Source organism: Natator depressus, chromosome 12 (assembly GCF_965152275.1).
Source record: "Natator depressus isolate rNatDep1 chromosome 12, rNatDep2.hap1, whole genome shotgun sequence".
In the NCBI taxonomy this organism is placed as follows: Eukaryota; Metazoa; Chordata; order Testudines; family Cheloniidae; genus Natator; species Natator depressus.
In genome coordinates, this window is record NC_134245.1 from 40172579 (window position 1) to 40189715 (window position 17137).

The window sequence follows — 17137 nt, forward strand, 5'->3', positions numbered from 1 at the left end:
CCTTTCATCTGTCCCTGTGCCCGCGTGCCCTGTCACTCCAGCTATACTCTGGCCAGGACGGTTCACATTCAGAACTTCCGACCACTCAGCAGCCTTGTTTGGCTAACCAGGCTCAACCTTTGCCACCCCATGCAGCACACTAACAGCCTGGCAGTCATCCTTAGGAACCCTACCCTTGCTCTCAATATCACTTAATGGATCTTCAATTCTGCAGCCAGAACACTGGGAATGAAACCCGCCCAGTGCTGCGCTCTCTTGGCTGCGGCTGGTCCAGTTTAATTTCCACTGAATCCTAACTGCAAATTCACACGGAGGTGATAATTGATAGACTCCTTGTGCCAACATAACCAACCACTTTCAGCATCCAAACATTAACCACGCAGGGACTCTTTCCAAGCCAGCATAAATGTAGCTTTGTTTGTTACAAAACATAACTGGCATTTTATGGGCACTGGCACATCTGTCTGGAAAATCAGAGCACATCTAGTCAGGCAAAGGGTTAGAAAACAAATGGATATAGGAGCAAGCTCACAACACACTTCGGCTTGACTTAAAACAGCAGCTCTCTTCCACACAGTGCCAAGGATCCTCAGGGCAAAAATCCATGCCCTCGCTCATGCAGTCACCCAGGTTTTGTCACATATCTGGGGGATACAGTCCAAGTGGCAGTGCCTCCTGTGAGCAGTCTGAAGGGGAGAGGAGGTAAAACCTTTGTAGAGCAGAATACCTTTCCCGGGGAATCTCCTTTGAAAACTGTCAATCAGGGGAGAGAGAATGTAAAATTCTGGGCTGCAGTGCCATCCATCCATCATCTAGGTTCTCACGTTCCCCTTTGTATTGTAGTGTCTTCATACAGGATCAGAGCGTAGATTTGCATGAGAGTGCCTAGAGGCCCCGGCCAAAACCGGAACTCTGCTCTTCTGGGCACAACACGTAGAAAGAAACAATCCCTGGCCCAAAGGGCTTACAAACAAATAAGACAAAGAGTGGGAAGGGAATCAGGGTAAGTTATTTGCCCAAGATCGTACAATAAGTCTGCTGCAGCCATTGGAATAGAACCCAGGCCTCCTGACTCCCCATCCAAAGCCCTAGCCACTAGACTGTGCTCCTCTCAGCTCTGCATCTTTTTTCATGGATGCAGACAATGCATTTTCTCTGCTTCCTAGTCTCTTGCCAAGATAGAGACTTGTATGACAGCAAACTGTCTCCAATCTCTCTCTCTAATACTTGGGACCAATACAACTACAACACACAACAAATGGTCTGAAATTCAACCCAAAAAGGCAGAGGTGACAGGGGAAAGCAGCACGTGAATCTGAGGGGGTACAATCTGCCCTCTCTCAAGCAAGAGTGCCTCTTTTTAACCGTGGGTTGTATCTGAGTCCTGGTTCTTTTGGACTCCCAACAGCCTATGGAAGCTGAGGTAGTGGTGATGGACACTAGCATTTTGCACTGGGCTAGGTTATGATTTTTCTTCTTTAATACAGACCCCTCCACAATGATCCATGTTTTTGTCTCTGCTACGTGAGACTGCTCCAAAGTGCTCTGCACTGGGGGTTACTGAAGCTTGAACTGGTGCAGAAAGCATAACACATTTGCTTGATGTTAGTCATATGCACATAATCATCCTGGGCTGGTAAGGAGAACTGGCTTCCTATCTGCTTCAGGATCCAATTCAGAGCATTGATTCTGTTCCAGATAATGGCTATAAGATAACAGCTTTCTATGAACCATGCCTATAACTGAGATCAACTGAAGGACTTCTTGCTGATACAGACCCAGTGATATTGCATGATGGGACCTTCAGTCTCCAAACTCTGTACCCTAAAAGACAAGGGTGGTTACAATCTGTTCCGTTTTAGATAAGAGACATAGCCCTTGGGCTTCGGGCACATTGCCAGTATGGCTCTTGGTAGAGCAGACTGGTCAATCCAACGAACATGAACAGGGTTTTTCTGCATAGACATCCATCCCCACATGGGATACGTTGGGGAATGATGATGAACCAGTGAGTACTGGGCCTTACAATCTCCAGAGCAGGGTGAAGGAAGCCCATGGATGTGCTCTCTTCAGAACAGTTGGAGCTGCCTTCAATGCTCCAGTCAAGAGAGGTGACAAATCTTCAGTGGGAGCTTTTCTCTACTAAACTCTTTCCTTCGGCTGCTACTGATACTGAACAGTTTTGGCTCAAATACCACAGGGAAGGATCTTGTGCAGAGAGAAGAAGCAGTTACTCCACTCTCACAATTGCTTCCTATCTAAATCAACTTGGATAAAGACCCAAAAGAGAGCAAACTGCAGAAATTCTTGATTTCATCCCTATTGTTATCCCACATGTGAGAAATCAGCAGTCCAACTCCTGCTGCCTCTTCTGTTCTTGAGTATCTTCACTTATAAGAAAGCAACAATGCCTTCTGTTTAATTCACCCGCCATCTTGGTAGCAGCTGGTCAAATTCCTAGAAACTCCAACTGCTCTATCAGACAGTCTGACTGAGGAAAAGGATCAAGAATGCAAATAGCTTGATGGGCATCATACTTTCATTTCATCAGCTCAAAGTAAGAGTACATGGCCAGGGAGGAAGCATGGGAGTCAGGCTTTGGGTTCCCTTCCCAGCTCCGCTACTTAAACGTGTGGCCCGCGGAACATGACATAGAGAGGAATTTTCAAAAGTGTCTGCATGGCTTAGTCCTGCTGCCTTTCAATGAGACTTGTGCTGAGAAATTACTTTGGCACTTTTGACAATCCCACTCTTAATCTATATGTGCCTCAGTTTCCCCATCTGTACAAAAATGGATAACACTGAGAAATCCACAGAAAGGCAAATTGTTTACACTTAACCGTCAAGGCAAGTTTCAGCTATGTGTTTTATTTACGGACAATGGCACAATAGGGAGTGACTGTGTCCCAGACAGCCTTGGCTCCGAGGCGGACTCAGACACAGTGCTGAACAGGGCTGGCTGAATTCCTTGCTCAGCATTTAATCTAAAGACGTGAATGTACGTACTAAGCTCCCTTCCCTGTGGTGTTTCCCTTTAAATCTTCCAGTCACAGCTGGCAGCTGGAGAAGATGTTCGAGGGCTGGGCCGCTGGCCCACGAGCCGCTGCCACAGCCGAAGCCTGTCCGAAGTCGCAGGGGGCTTCGTTTTGCTCCGGGGGGTGCCCCGTCGCCCCCGCCTGGCACCACCAGGGATACGCACGGGCCCCAATAAGGCGACCCACACGCCCTGCCCGGGAGCCCAGCTTCCCCGCCCCCACCCGGCCGGCTATATAACGGCCTGGCCCCGGGCGCTGGGCCCCGAGGGAGCATGCTCGGGATGGGAACCGGCTTCCCCGCCTTCCTCCTCCTCCTGCTGCTGGCCGGCGTCCCCGCCTCCCGCTGCGGGGCGGGCGGGGCGGCCCCCCCGCCGGAAGCGGGGCCCGGGGCGGGCGGGGCGGCCCCCCCGCCGGAAGCGGGGCCCGGGGCGGGCGGCGGCAGCCGGCGGCTGAAGATCGGCATCGTCTGCGCGCTGGGGGCGCTGGTGATGGTGAGCAACGGGGCGGCGGGGGCGGTGGCCGCCTCGGCCGTGGCGGGCTGGAGCCGCAGCAGCCGCCTCACGCTGCTCTCGCTGGCGGCGGCCGACGCGGCGCTGGCGCTGCTGGTGGTGCCGCTCAACCTGTACGGCAGCCTGGGGCCCGGGGCGCCGCCCGAGGCCTACTGCCGCGCCGTGGCCTTCGTCAGCGCCAGCCTCTTCGGCGCCGCGCTCTACTCGCTGGCCGGCGTCTCGCTCGAGCGCTACGTCGCCGTGGCCTTCCCGCTGCGCCACGCGCGCCTGCTGGGCCGGCGCCGCCTCGCGCTGCTGCTGGCGGGCGCCTGGCTGGGCCCCGCCCTGCTGCTGCTGCCCGTCGCCCTGCCCGGCCGCGCCGCCGTCCTGCGCGTGCGCTTCTCGGCCGCCGCGCTGCTCTGCGAGCCGGACTACGGCTCCAACGCCGCCTACGCCGGCCTGCTGGCCGCCGCCATCTTCTGTCCCGCCGCGGCCACCGTCACCTTCGCCAACCTGCGGCTCTGGCAGGCGGCGCGCGCCCAGCGCCGACGCGGCGAAGGGGCGGGGCTGAGGCGGCTCCGCCTGCTGCAGCTGGACGCCGCCTCCCGGGTCCTAGTGCCCGTCGTCGTGGCCTTCTACGTGTGCTGGGCGCCCTGCATGGCCACCATCCTGTACAACGGTGAGGAGTGGAAAGGGGCAGTGGGGAGGGTCAGGGGGATGGGATGGAGCAGTAGGGTGGGGCAGTGGGATGGGGTGGGGGATGGTGGAAGGGGGAAGTGAGGGAAGAGCAGGGGGTTGGGATGGAGCAGTAGGGTGGGGCAGGGAGCAGGGGGATGGGAAGGGGGCAGTGGGAGGAGCAGTGGGGTAGGGGTGGGGGATGGTGGAAGTGGGGAGGAGCAGGGGGTTGGGGAGGAGCAGTAGGGTGGAGCAGGGGGATGGGAAGGGGGCAGTGGGGAGGAGCAGGGGGGAGGGATGAGGAGGGGGTACTGGGGAGGGTCAGAGGGATGGTATGGGGCAGGGACCAGGGGGCTGGGAAGGGAGCAGTGGGGGATGGTGGAAGTGGGGAGGAGCAGGGGGTTGGGATGGAGCAGTAGGGTGGGGCAGGGAGCAGGGGGATGGGAAGGGGGCAGTGGGGAGGAGCAGGGGGGAGGGATGGGGAGGGAGGAGGGGATAGTGGGGAGGGTCAGGGATGGTATGGGGCTGGGGGAAGTGGGGAGGAGCAGGGGGATGGGAAGGGGCAGTGGGAGTCAGGGATGGGATGGAGCAGTGGGGAGGGTCAGGGGGATGGGATGGAGCAGTAGGGTGGGGCAGGGAGCAGGGGGATGGGAAAGGGGTGGGGTGGGGGATGGTGGAAGGGGGAAGTGGGGAGGAGCAGGGGGATGGGATGGAGCAGTAGGGTGGGGCAGGGGGATGGTGTGGGGGAAGGGGGCAGTGGGGTGGGGAAGGGAGATGGCAGCTGTGGGATGAGGTGGGGGGGAGACATGGGGTATAGATAATGGAAACTGATGAGCTGCAGTGGGTACCACGCTCTTAGAAGCCTGTGCCCAGGGTTGCTGCTGGGCTCCCATGCTCTTAGAAGCCTGTGCTGCAGGGAGTGGGACCCTTGCACAATGAGGATGCAAGAGGCTCAGTGGAGCTCCGTTGGGTGTGTGGGGGTGTCACTGAGTTCCTGGGCAATGCTCTGGAACTGCTCCCCATGAAGCCAGTCAGGACTCTGGGGCAGTTGCCTTCCTGTGAGCAGCCTGTCTTCAGGACACACAGCTCACCCGGCTTCCACCTTCCTGGGTCTGACCTCGGAGCATTCAGCATCCTCTGCCCCTCTGTGCGCTTCCCACAGAGAGTCCGCCCAGGCGGGGTCCTGGGGAAGCCAGAGGGTCCTGCCCCCCAATTTCACAGTCAGACGTGACTCTCAGCCAGCCAGTAAAACAGAAGGTTTATTAGACGACAGGAACATGGTCTAACACAGAGCTTGTAGGTGTGGAGAACCGGACCCCTCAGCTGGCTCCATTTTGGGGGGCAGTGAGCCAGACAACCACGTCTGCCCTTCACTCCATGTCCCAGCCAGCCCCAAACTGAAACTCCCCCCAGCCTCTCCTCCTCTGGGCTTTGTCCCTTTCCTGGGCCAGGAGGTCACCTGATTCCTTTGTTCTCCAACCCTTTAGCTCTCACCTTGCAGGGGGGAAGGGCCCAGGCCATCAGTTGCCAGGAAACAGGGTGTCGGCCATCCTCTGTGTCCAGACCCCTGCACACACCTGCCCTCTAGGGCTCTGCAGTGATCATACACCCTTATCCCACCACCTAGATACTTAAGAACTGCATAGGGGAAACTGAGGCACCCCCACACTATTCAGAGGAAACATTAAGAACAGTCCCACTTCGTCACAGGCGGTGCGCACGTGTTTGTGTCAGATCACATCTTAAACCTGAAATGCTCACGCCCAGGTTGGCTGTCAGGGGAGCACAAACAAAAACTGCTCATGCTTTTATGATCTCTGAGCTTTTTAAGCCAACCTCATGTCTTTGGGGGTCTGACTTGTGTGTGTAACCTTTGGGGCTGGCAATACTAGGATCAGCCTCCGGGGAGGGGCACCTCAATGCCATGTGCTGATATTTATTATTAGGTGCACTTGCCCTGTCCTGGGGGAGAGGAGAGACCCAAAACCAAGGGGTGGTTGGGAGCCCCGCTTGAAGTGGCCTGGCTTTGAGTGCTTGCCTGGGAGAGGTGAGGGGTGGGGAATTGGGAGACTTGGTTTCCCTTTACCTCTGCCCCATGTTACAGGTGAGTCATGGTCTCAGCTGGGGCAAGTGAGGGTCTAGAATGGGAGCATCACACTAGTGGGCCTGGGCTGGTGTGGTGCTGAGGCTGCCCACAATGAGTGGGGAAGGACCATAGGGTCTCACCCCTGGGCATGAAGAGCCCCGTGTAATGTGGGGAACACTCACCTGGTGCTCTCCTTCTTGCAGCAATCACGAAGGATAGAGTCCACGAGTGGCTGGAGTTCGTGGCCCTGTGGCTGCCTAGCGGCAGTGGCTTTCTCAACTGCTTTGTCTACTTCTGGACCAACAGGAACTTCAGGCACAAGTTCCAGAAGATCGGGCACAAGCTCTGTGGGCCCTGCAGCCGAGACACGTGGGAGCAGGACGTGCACAGGATGGTCACCATCAGTGCAGTGGTGGAGAGGAGCAGCAGCCAGCCTGTTCTCCCTCTGGACCGCTCCTGCAGTGGGTCTTCCACCAGCATCTTACTGCCCAGAGAAGCACAAACTAGCCTATAAGCTACTTTGACACCTTCTGTGTCAGCTACAGTGTGTCAGGCTCTTTGTGGCCTGCAAGATGTGTGAACGCCTGGCTTTGTCAAGAGCCTGGACACTTGTGCAGCAGAAGGAGCTGCTGCCTCCTCCTGGGGCTGAGGCTGCTCTGGCTGTGGGAAAGAAAATTGTGAAAAGTCACCAGAGGAGGTCAAGCATCTTTCTGTGAGCTTCACCAAATGGTGTCAGTGGAGAAATATACAAAGAGTGTTTGGGTTAAGGAGCCCTCCCTGGGAAGGGGTTTTGTGTGGGGAAACTGGTCACAGCATGGACATGAGCGTCTGCTGTGAAAGAAACAGGACATCCACTCGGAGCTAAGTGCCCTGAACCACCCCAGCCAGGGGCAGAGAAGGTATAAAGTCCCTGCTGCCCTAGCCCCACATGCAACTACCTCTCTGATCAGCGCAGTGTGACAAGGTCTCCCTCTAAGCCAAAGGGGACGCGGTTCTCTCACCACCAAGCCAGGTCACTCCAAAGTACCTGATGGGTTGGCAATAATGGCTAGTGCCAGGTTTTCAGGAGAAGGTTGGGTGAAGCTTAAGAGCTGAGGGGAAGGTGTGAGATCCTGACTGCAAAAGGGACTGTCAAGCAGGCATTGCGGTTCATGCCCCATGGCTATTACACCTGCCATGTGATCACTTCTGAAACCTGCCCAAGGGCCTGCTACACTGTTGCTCTGGCTGCAGACTTGCCTACCTCCATTCACCAGGTTCAGGTTCTGCCTCCGCTCTGTTTGCCATCCCAGCTGGGTGATCCTCCTTCCCCTCCCCTCACTTCACGGGGACCCTGGGCATAGAAGGACACAAACTCACTTGGGGGAAGGGTGGAATATTTTTATATAAGTTAAAAGAGAACTGCAGCTTCTGGTGTGACAGTCTGGTTTTAACACCTTTTTATCGGCCAGCCTCTGCCATCCAGATGTTGAGGGTTTTTAGAGTAGGTTTTAGTTAAATTGGATAAATTCTCACTGTCCGTGTGTTTGATCAATCTGGACAAAGGACTGCTGGTCATAGGGGTGGAACTTTAGGGAGCCCTTTGCTGACAGCATTGATTTTTTGGGTGCTCTCCTAAACTGTGTCCTGGTGCAAAGGAAGGAGCAGCAGGCTGATGGGTAGCCTCACTCCTCCACTGTATGGCTGGGGGTTTTGCTAGGCTGAATGTCCCATTCTACTGGAGCTGCCTCCCTTGCACCTTGCTGGCCCACTCCCCAGAAACAGGTGAGGAAATTGACATTTCGTAATTAGTTAACCAGACTTTTAATGACTTGGGCTGGTAATGGAGAAAGGTCAGGAGATGGAGCTCGTCCTCCATTCTCCTCTCACTTCTAGTCAGACCAGAGGATTAAATGAACAATCACAGAAAGATGACGTGAGCAAACCGAACATGTAGCAATCTGGGAAGTGCAGCTGTGGTTAAGGCCTGCCCAGTTTGTCTTTGCTCTTTTGCAAGGTGAATTCTTCCAGCTGCTGAAACCTCCCCATCCAGGGAAAGGCTGGGGTTTGTTCCTATTGTCAAAAAATATTAAGTCTTAAAGAGAATGTGTGATGTCACAAGGAAAGCAGTAGTGCTGCGTTAGAGGAAAATGGCCTCTGCTCTCCACTGTGCCTTAAATTAGGGAATTATTCTCTTACTGTTGGATTGTAAATAGCCTTTTTACCTGCTCTCCCCTCCCAGGGTTCCTGCTGCTCTTCTCCCCTCCTGCCCCCCGTGATTTATACATCAGGGACCAGTGGAAACTGCATCAAATTGAAATAGTATTTGTAACTGACTTGATCAAGTGTATACTGTAGTGGATTTGGAAAAAGCTTTACTGTGGAGTCTCTCCTGTCCTGTATGCACCAAACCCTCTTAAAATACACCTTAGACAGCAATAAAAAATACAGTGTGCATTTAATCTCTTGGGTTTGGAGCTGTCTGTAGGGAGATTCCCCTCCCCCTCAATCTTTAAATGTTCTATTTCTGGAAAAAAATATTTAATTACAAGGACTGTAAATAAAAAATAAAGATTTAGTTATTTAACTTCAGGCTGAATGTGTTTCCTTGGCTGGCTGCGGACTGCAAAAGCAGCAAATCTGACACGCCAAAGGGGTCTGGAATAGGGGAGGTGTTCTGGTGAGCAAGAGTTTTTGGCAGGGGTTGTGGAGTTCTCAGGACTCTGGTGAAGTAGGATTGGGATGACAAGCACCAGAGGAGCTTGCAGTGTAATGTAAAGGACAATAGCACTGCCGGACTTAGAGTACACTTGGCTGGAATTACAATAAATGAAAAGTTATGGGGGCCAGGGGAGGGGGGAACCTCCATGATCTAGAATAGGATGGAGACAGTTCTGCTCCTGCTTTCAAGCTTGCATGAGCAAATCTGGGTATTTTCCCACATAAATTAGGTGCACAAAATGCATGTGCAGTTGGGTACCTATCTTAAGCTAAAAAATCTGGTCCCTAAAACGTCCTTGACACTTTGAATCCCTGGGCAGGTAAAACAGTCCTGATGCTCATGGAACTGAGTGAGTTCCAAACTCTCCGGGAAGAGAACTGGAGTTCTAGTAACGTCAGCCTGGCCACCCTGCGTACGTGCCTCAAGGCCTCGTTCTTATTTTTAAACAACCGGCTGTTGTCATAGAGAAGGCAGCAGCCAAGTTCTGTGCAGCTTCATGTGACATTTTATGTAGAGCGTTTAATCAGCCAGTTTGCAAAACCATCCACTCAACTTCCTGTACCGTGTGGCTACAGGGTTGATAAGGGCAGCCTGGCTGCACAGAAGTCTGTTTTACTCCTGAGGGCATTCTACACTAAAAAAAAAAATTAAAACTACACCAAAAAATTAAAATATTGTGCACAGAATTTTTAAAATTATGCAAATTTTATTTGTCAAATAAACGTGAAGGCTCCAGCATAGCAGTGGGGAGCACAGGCCACTGGCTGCACAGAGGTGGGAGATCAGTGTGCAGCTCCCCCACTACAGGACACGCACTGAGGGAAGAGGCTGCACCCAACCCTGACACCGTGCAAGGACCGGGCCTGCCCCAGAAACACCTCAGGGCCCTGCCCCTCCATGCCAGGTGTGGACAGGCAGGCTCAGCAAGGCAGGATCCAAGTGTGGAGGGGCTTAGTGTGAGGGGATCCAGGTGTGGGTTGAGAGGGTTCTCTGTGGGGCAATCTGCACTAGGCAGGCAGCTCGGTGGGGGATCCGGGTGCAGGGGGGAATCTGAATGCACAGGGGCTTATTGTAGGGGGGGCTCTGGTGTAATGGGACTCCACAGGGGGGTCCAGGTGAAGGTGGTTCAGGCTCAGCGGGTGTGGGAGGAGATAGAGCTTTCAGGGGGGCCTTGGTGTGTGGGGCTCAGCAGGGGAGGACCTAGATGCTGGAGGAGTGGGGCTCAGTGAGGTGGGGATTCAGGTGTAACTGGCTCATCAGGGTGGTCTAGGTGCAGGGGGAGTGGGGCTTATCGGGGGGGAGTTCTGGGTGTTGGGGGGGGTTGAGGCTCAGTGAGAGGGTCTGGGTATGATGCACAGGGGTTGGGCAGATGGGGAGAAGCTCCCTGTACAGTGATCCTGCCCTGTGCAGCTGAGGGGAGGAGGGTGGGTGGGTTGCAGAGCTTCTTACAGCTGGGGGAGAAATCTGGGGTGGGTCTGACCTGGCCCTGGATGCCATGCAGGGGTTAGCCCTGCTTTGAGCAGGGGTTTGGACTAGATGACCTCCTGAAGTCTCTTCCAACCCTAATCTTCTATGAAAAGGAAGTCCCTGTCCTCCCTAACCCAGCCAGGACTAGCAGCTGAGCCCGTCTCGGGGTAGGAGCCACCAGCTGTGTCTTCCCCAGTCCTGCCCCTTGCCCCACAGTAATTTACCTCTCTGCCGGCTGCACTGGGCACCCGAAACATATTGCTGGGGAGGGACTAATGACCACTCTTGTGGCTTCCCGTTGCTTCCCTGTCAAAGATATTTTTCTGTGGGGATGCAAAGAAGTCTGTAGGGAACATAAATTCTGCACATGTTCAGAAGCGCAGAATTCCCCCAGGAGTACTGTTTGTCAGAGGCGCAGCCACAGAGCAAACTCCCTTCACCTTGATCTCAGGGGAATAGGGGAAAGCAGCTTCCTTTAGGGCAGAGTGGGGCAGTTCAGCTGCCATGGGGTGCCTTGCCTAGGCCTTCCAGAGGTGAGTCTAGCATTGCTTCACATTTCCCCAAGACTCTGCCTTGTTTTTTTCAGTGGGAGGCCATGCCTCCTTGCCCTGGATATGGGTTTGTGTTTCAATGCTGTACCAAGCACACCTGTGTGCTGGGCAGTGCCTGCTGGCTCATGTGAACGCTGGGCCAGTCTCCCCCAACCAAGGCCCAGTGGGAGACACTGGCATATCTGTTTGGGCAGTTTGATGGTTCTCCAAAGAATTCACCAGACACTTTCCATAAACGGAACCATTCAATAATTACACATAACACTCCAATACAAAAACCAGCCCCAGCTCTGAGGGCACGAGTGACCCCCCTCGCCCCCTGGGTGCGCTCAGCACTGTCACCATAATATAGAACTGTGGCAGTTAGACAAGTCTTCAACCCGCTGGCCATGGCAGGGGCTGCTGGTTGGCAGGGCCTGCAGGCTGGTTTGCACTGGGCCAAGGGCTGCCGCTTGGGCCAATGGGCCCGCCAGCCCGAGGAGAAGTCTGCTGCCTTCCGATATATAAATACAGCTTATCCACAAACCCTCTGGTCAGAGTCAGCCTGTCATTCTGAAGCTTATTTTGGCTTGAAGACAGGAGAACCTTGTTTCCTAAAATGATTCACAGGAATTTCACGGCAGCCACCAAAGCTGCATCCCTCCCCATCCCCCGGGGCCGGTGCTTCCTTTTTTGGTCACAGTCGGTGTTTTGCAAAGTCTGAGGAAGGGGGGAGTAACTGGGCCGAGGCAACGTTCCCCCATCAGGGCCCCCAGAAAGGCTGCTGCCCTGGCTCCCTCTAGGGGACTGGCACAGCCCAGCGGGCGCTCACTTTTGAGAAGGGCTGGGGGATGGTGCTCATAGCTGTGTGTGGGGTAACATTCAGCAGGGCGGGGGCTTGTGACCCTGGTTGTGACCAATGCATCCCCCCCGTGATGTTCCATCCAATCTTCTGTGTGCCCCCCGCCACTCCAGGAGAGGTTAGGGGCCTTGGTCAGCTCCCTAGGGCTGTGACTGGCACAGCCTTCTCCACTGTCCGGGGCTGGCTGGTGGGGGGCCCAGCACATGTTGCCCAACAAAGTACATAGCTTAGAGTTTTGTTTCCTGAGTCCCAGCTGTGGACAAAGCCTCTGCCCTGCCTGCTTAGCCATGTCCCTCGCCCGTGCAGCCCCCGCATCAGTCCATGAGCCAGCGGAAGCACAGACTGGAGTCCCGCATCTCCTCCTGGTAGATCTTGTGGAAGAGCATGTTCTGCCGTGGGGTGAAGTGGTCTCTCCAGTCTCCAACTGTCCCTAAAGCAGAGGAGAAGATGCAGAGTGAAGCCGGGTACTGGGCCAGAGCCAGGCTTGGCAGCCTTTTCCCTATCAGGGCCCAGATACCATGGCGATAGGCGCAAAAGGCCCATCTAGAGGACACATAGCTCTGGGATTCACTCTGGTCCTTAGCACCCCACAGGGGATCAGCTCAGAATGCAGAACATCTGCCTCCAGGAGCACGGCATGCTGCCCCTCCCCACTCCAGCCGCAAAAGCCCCGGGGCTGCTGCAGGACAGCCCTTTGAAGGTTTGCTAGCAGTCCCCGGTGGGAGGAGTTCCCTGGAGTCCCTGCAGCCAAGCCTGGGTTACATCAGCCCCTGCCCATTGCAAACCACTGCCTTGGCAGCAAGGGCTGCGGGCACACAAGCAAGCAGGGCATGCCTGGCTCCTTCTGACTCAGGCTGCCTGCCCGCGGGGGCAGCTCACACCCATCGTTGGCTCCCATCCGGGGGCAGCCACAGGGCGGCGAGCTGGTTCCATCCTGCCGCAGCAGTCAGAGCCTCAAACCGTCAGCAGAGCACCCACCAGCGTGCGGGGGCGGAGGCAGAGAGGCCAGGGGATGAACGAAGGCCCTTTGCTGCCACCTCTGCCCTGGTGGGAGGGGAAGGGGCTGGGACGGGACTGCTCACCCCCCGCCCCCGTACCTTTCCTCATGAACCGGCCCTGGCGGTGGTCCATGATCTCGCAGGGGATGAGCGTGTAGTTCACCATCTCGTTCTCGCGCATGGAGGAGAAGCTGCAGTGCTGCTGGATTGCTCTGATCTCCTCCGGCTGCAGCGGGCAGCCCAGCCAACCAGCGAGCTGCTCGACCGAGCGCCCCAGCTCCTGCGAAGCCGTGGCGACCGGCAGCGTTAGTGAGGGGCATCCCCAGGGCAGATCGGGTGAGCAGCCAGCGACTGGGGGGCTGGACCCCTGCTCCGGGGGCTCCGGCTCAGCCAGGAGGTGTTGTGTGAGTGGGTCCAGGTCACGGGTGGGAGGTTCATGTGCCTTTGGCTTCACCCTCCAGGGGCCCCCCTCTGCCTGGAGCTGTGCTGGGCGTAGCACCCCTGACCAGCCTGGGATTCCTGCCAACTGCTGCCACCCAGACAGCTGGGATGCCGCGGGCGGTGTCAGGGCGAAGCAGAGGCTGCTGGGCCTTGCGGGGGCCTGCAGCAGATGTGGAGCCACGTGGGAGTTGGCGGCTGTCGCTGTCCCACAAGCTAAGACCACCCGTGACCTCCCAGAGCCCAGACAGAGCTCAGCTCCCCCAGCTCCCAAAGTGCACAGCGAGGGAGCGGCTCCTTCAGCCGGGCCATTTGGCTGGCCCCGGCAGACGCCGGTGGCGGTGACCCACATGCCCGTGGCAGCTGGGAGCCCCAGGGCTAACCCACCTTGTGCATGTCCTCGTAGGTGATGTAGAAGAGACCCAGCTCGGCCTGCAGGCTCAGCCAGCCCTTGACGTGGTCGAACCAGGAGCCGTACTGCACTGTGGGGAGGAGAGAGGGTTGGGATCGAGAGGTGACTCTGGCCGTGGTGCAGACGGCCCTGGGAAAGCTCCTGCTCACGCACTCCAGAGCCAGCATTGGGCCCTGTGTGGCCCTCCTCCAACCCTGCGCTGTGCAGTACCCTTGGTTCTGACGGCAGGGCCCTGGCAGCCTGGATCTGCCCCTCACTCCCTCTGGCTCAGCTGCGCCGTTGCACCTCCCCAGATCACTTCCTGGGGTGCTGTTTGGCTCAGGCAAAGCCCCAGGAGCGTGCCCAACGGGACCGTGGGGGGCAGGGGCAGCCACATCCCTGGCTGAGTGTAAGGGACGGCATTAAAAGCAAACCTGCCTTTGGGGCAGCAGAAAGCTGGCTCCCCTGGGCTCTCCACTGGGTGTGACTGGGCTGCAGCTAATTCTCAGGCTCCTGCGGATTGCCTGAGCCTCTGAGCTGACCCCCCAGTCTCCCTGGGCAAAGCCTAGCGCAGGGGCCACAGAGCCAGGCCTCCTAAGCTCTGAGCCCAGCCAGCCTCCTCATTAGCGCTTGGGTGAGTCATGCCCTTCCCTGGGCCTTGGTTTCCCCAGCTGTAAATGCGGGAGGTGGCACTGCTGCGGGGCAGTGAAGCCTAGGGCATGTTTGCAAAGTGCCTGGAGCTCTCTGGGGCTGGGGATGGGGAAAGGCAGAGGATGCCGCTCACCTGTGCCATCCAGGAAGCGGACGAGGAAGTCCTCAAAGGAGCCAGGGTCAGGCAGGAACTTGGCCATCTTGTGGAAGTGATAGAAGGAAACGACAATGTCCTTGGGGTTCCGGGCCATGTAGATCACCTGGGATCAGGAGCAGACAAAGGACATTGGCGTCAGACAGACACACAGACAGGAGGAGCAATGGCCACATGCCCTGCCCCTAGCAGGGTGGTTCCTCCACGCTGCACTCTGCCATCAGGATTCGCCTCCCTTTCCATGCCCCATTCCCAAGACACCGTCTCCAGGAGTGTCCTGAACAAGGTGGTGGGACCCAATCGCGAGGCCTTTGGAGCAGCCAGGCTCCTTACCCCACCCCAGTGACTCAGCACGCCACACCCCTGGTCCACCACCCCCTGGGCCCGATGTGTGGCAGCAGGGTGCTTCCTCATTTGTAAATTACCTGAGTGCACAGAAAGCCCCAGGGCAAGCCCGCTGACTTGGGGGAAGCCCCTTTCAGCCCCATGGCTCACTCAGCCAGGGCAGACCCACCTAATCTAGTGCAATCCCCTTGGGCTGAGACCAAACTGAGGGAAACCCAGCCACGGGGTGTCCGGGCAAGCTCTGGCAGCCATTCGAGTCTTCTCCATGTAGCCCCACTGCCGGGCAGGCGCTGGGCGCATGGGCAGAGCACTCGGCCACGTCCTCGCCCCACAGTGGAGATACAAGCCACAATATAGCTGGCCCCAGCAGAGCAGGGTGAAGAGCTTGTACCCCAAACGCTCATTCTCTCCCTGCCTGGCCCTTCTCTAGCCAGCCCGTGTCAGGACGTGGGCACTCACTTTGGCCTTGGATTTCCTCAGCGCTGGGGCCAGGACCTGGCAGGGGAGGTGCGTGGTGATGAGGCGGGGCTCGCTGGTCTCTTGCAGCATGTCCTTGAAGTATGTGTGCTCCAGCCAGGGGGCTCTGGCCCAGTTCGGGATGGTCTTGGCTGGCTCAAGGTCCCCCTTGCTGCGGATCAGGGTCAGGATCTCCTGCATCCAGGTGGTGCCTAGAGAAGAAAGGCAGGGCTCTGGCGGTGAGCTTCTCCAGGGATCCTCCCCTGCCCCAGAGACAGAGCAAGGGTGATAACCTCTGGCAGTTCCAGTGGGCCTGCCTGGAGCCCGCCCGCCCCTCAGCACAGACACTCCCAGCCCCCAGCAGTGCTGCATTCCCCCACCAGAGCAGGGGCGACAAGGAGGGGCTGCGTGCTCCTAGAAGCCTCTTGCATAAAAGAGAATTCAAAAGAAGTGGAGTGATCGAAGGGTCAGACGCGGGGCTGTCATAACACAGCTGGGTTTATGGACCTCTGGCCCAGAGCCTTGAGTCAGAAGGGGAGATCTGACGCCAGCTAGTCCTGGTGCAGTCCAAGTGCTGCACTTCTGAGCAGGGCCCTGGCCAAGCATTCCTACTAAGTGAGCTAATCCAGGCCAGGCCTGGGCCAAGGAACGCCCAAGCCAAGCGAGGGGCCCGTGGCCCTGAGCTAACACAGCCAGTCACCGCCCAGCTGGAGCAAAGCTGCAAGGACTCATGGCTAGTCCCCCCAGCCCTCACAGCCTGGGAATTCAGGTGAATGTGGGGGCCCCACAGCCAGCCCCATCCCCGGCGTCTCAGTGCTCTGAGCAGAGTGTGACCTTTGCTGGAGCGGGACAGTGCCAGCAGAGCCTGCTCCACGCCAGGGGCATGTCTGCGCTTGGCGCCGACGTTGGGGAGTCATTGCAACAATCTGGGCCCACTCCACTGCCCGGGCTTGCTGGGAGCCCCCCTGCACAGAGCTGGGGGGGCCCAGGCTCCTCGTTGCTGTGGACCTCCCAGCCTTGCAGGCGGTTGGTAGACACCGTCCTCCTGCCAGGCACCCTCCAGCATGCTGCAATGGGCACCCAGGGCACCCCTCCCCTGACCGTGCAGTGTGCCTGAGGCGGGACACAGCTGGCATTGGGGGCTGTTAGGGTGGGAATGCAGCTGAGCTGGGGCTGGGGGGGCCTCTCTGGGGCCAGGCAGGGGTGAGGGGGGATTTTGCCAGCCCTGCTGGTCACACGCATGAGTCCTGGTATCTGGGCGTTCCCTGACAGCGCCTTGCTCTACCAGATGCTAATAAACATGTGGGAAGCAGAGCCTGTAATCCATCCAGCTGGCCTCAGAGAGCTCTTCTCCAAGCCAGCGGTGACGGGCTGGGAGCCAGAGGCAATATGCAGCCCCAGACAGAGCCCTCTTCCCGGAGGCTCTGGCATGCAGCTTCTGCCACACTGACAGGCGGTGCCTGGGGCCGGATTGATGGCCCATATGCCACCCTGAACAAACCCTCTCCTGCAGCCCCCCAGCATCGCACTGCGCAGGAGGACAGTTCAACAGAGTGAGACATGGATGGCAATCCAGTCCCTGCCCTGCCTTTCTCGGGGCAAGTGCTGCCCAGCCAGCCTCCTAGCGGTGGCCCCTGCTGGGCTGGGGAGCAGGGTCCCTGCCCTTCGCCGCAGGCACTGGGTCAGCGAGACTCCGGCTCTTACCAGACTTGGGGTAGGTGGCAATGACGACATCCGTGTCTCGGAACTGGAAGCTGCTAGCAAAGCGCAGGGACTCCTGCGTGTGCAAGTGGCCAGGCAAGGACATGCCAGCGAAGGTCTCCGTCACCTCCATCCTGTCCATGGTGACTGCGGGCGGAC

The 17137-nt window shown here is 57.3% G+C and overlaps 2 protein-coding genes across 2 annotated transcripts; one reads left to right on the forward strand and one right to left on the reverse strand.

Annotated features, from left to right (window-relative positions):
• Nucleotides 1-3307: 3307 nt before the first annotated feature.
• On the forward strand, nt 3308-8810 carry LOC141996915 (melatonin receptor pdcr-1-like). The gene is made up of 2 exons (XM_074969221.1): nt 3308-4202; nt 6488-8810. The coding sequence occupies exons 1-2, from the start codon at nt 3308-3310 to the stop codon at nt 6796-6798; spliced, it is 1206 nt and encodes a 401-aa protein (XP_074825322.1). The 3' UTR covers nt 6799-8810.
• Nucleotides 8811-10269: 1459 nt separating this feature from the next.
• LOC141996916 (sulfotransferase 2B1-like) lies at nt 10270-17137 on the reverse strand. Its single transcript, XM_074969222.1, has 6 exons — nt 16982-17137; nt 15281-15489; nt 14456-14582; nt 13668-13762; nt 12942-13122; nt 10270-12274 (listed from the first exon to the last, which is right to left on the reverse strand). The coding sequence occupies exons 1-6, from the start codon at nt 17118-17120 to the stop codon at nt 12159-12161; spliced, it is 867 nt and encodes a 288-aa protein (XP_074825323.1). The 5' UTR covers nt 17121-17137; the 3' UTR covers nt 10270-12158.

Bases quoted from the DNA above. Each gene is read 5' to 3' on its own strand.
- LOC141996916 (XM_074969222.1), bottom strand. From the start codon at position 17,120: ATGGACAGGATGGAGGTGACGGAGACCTTCGCTGGCATGTCCTTGCCT. The intron at 14,583-15,280 runs GTGAGTGCCCAC...TCCTGATCCCAG, and splicing joins TGAGGAAATCCAAGGCCAAA to GTGATCTACATGGCCCGGAA. The intron at 13,123-13,667 runs GTGGGTTAGCCC...ACGGCTTCGCAG, and splicing joins CCTACGAGGACATGCACAAG to GAGCTGGGGCGCTCGGTCGA.
- LOC141996915 (XM_074969221.1), top strand. From the start codon at position 3,308: ATGCTCGGGATGGGAACCGGCTTCCCCGCCTTCCTCCTCCTCCTGCTG. The intron at 4,203-6,487 runs GTGAGGAGTGGA...TCCTTCTTGCAG, and splicing joins GGCCACCATCCTGTACAACG to CAATCACGAAGGATAGAGTC.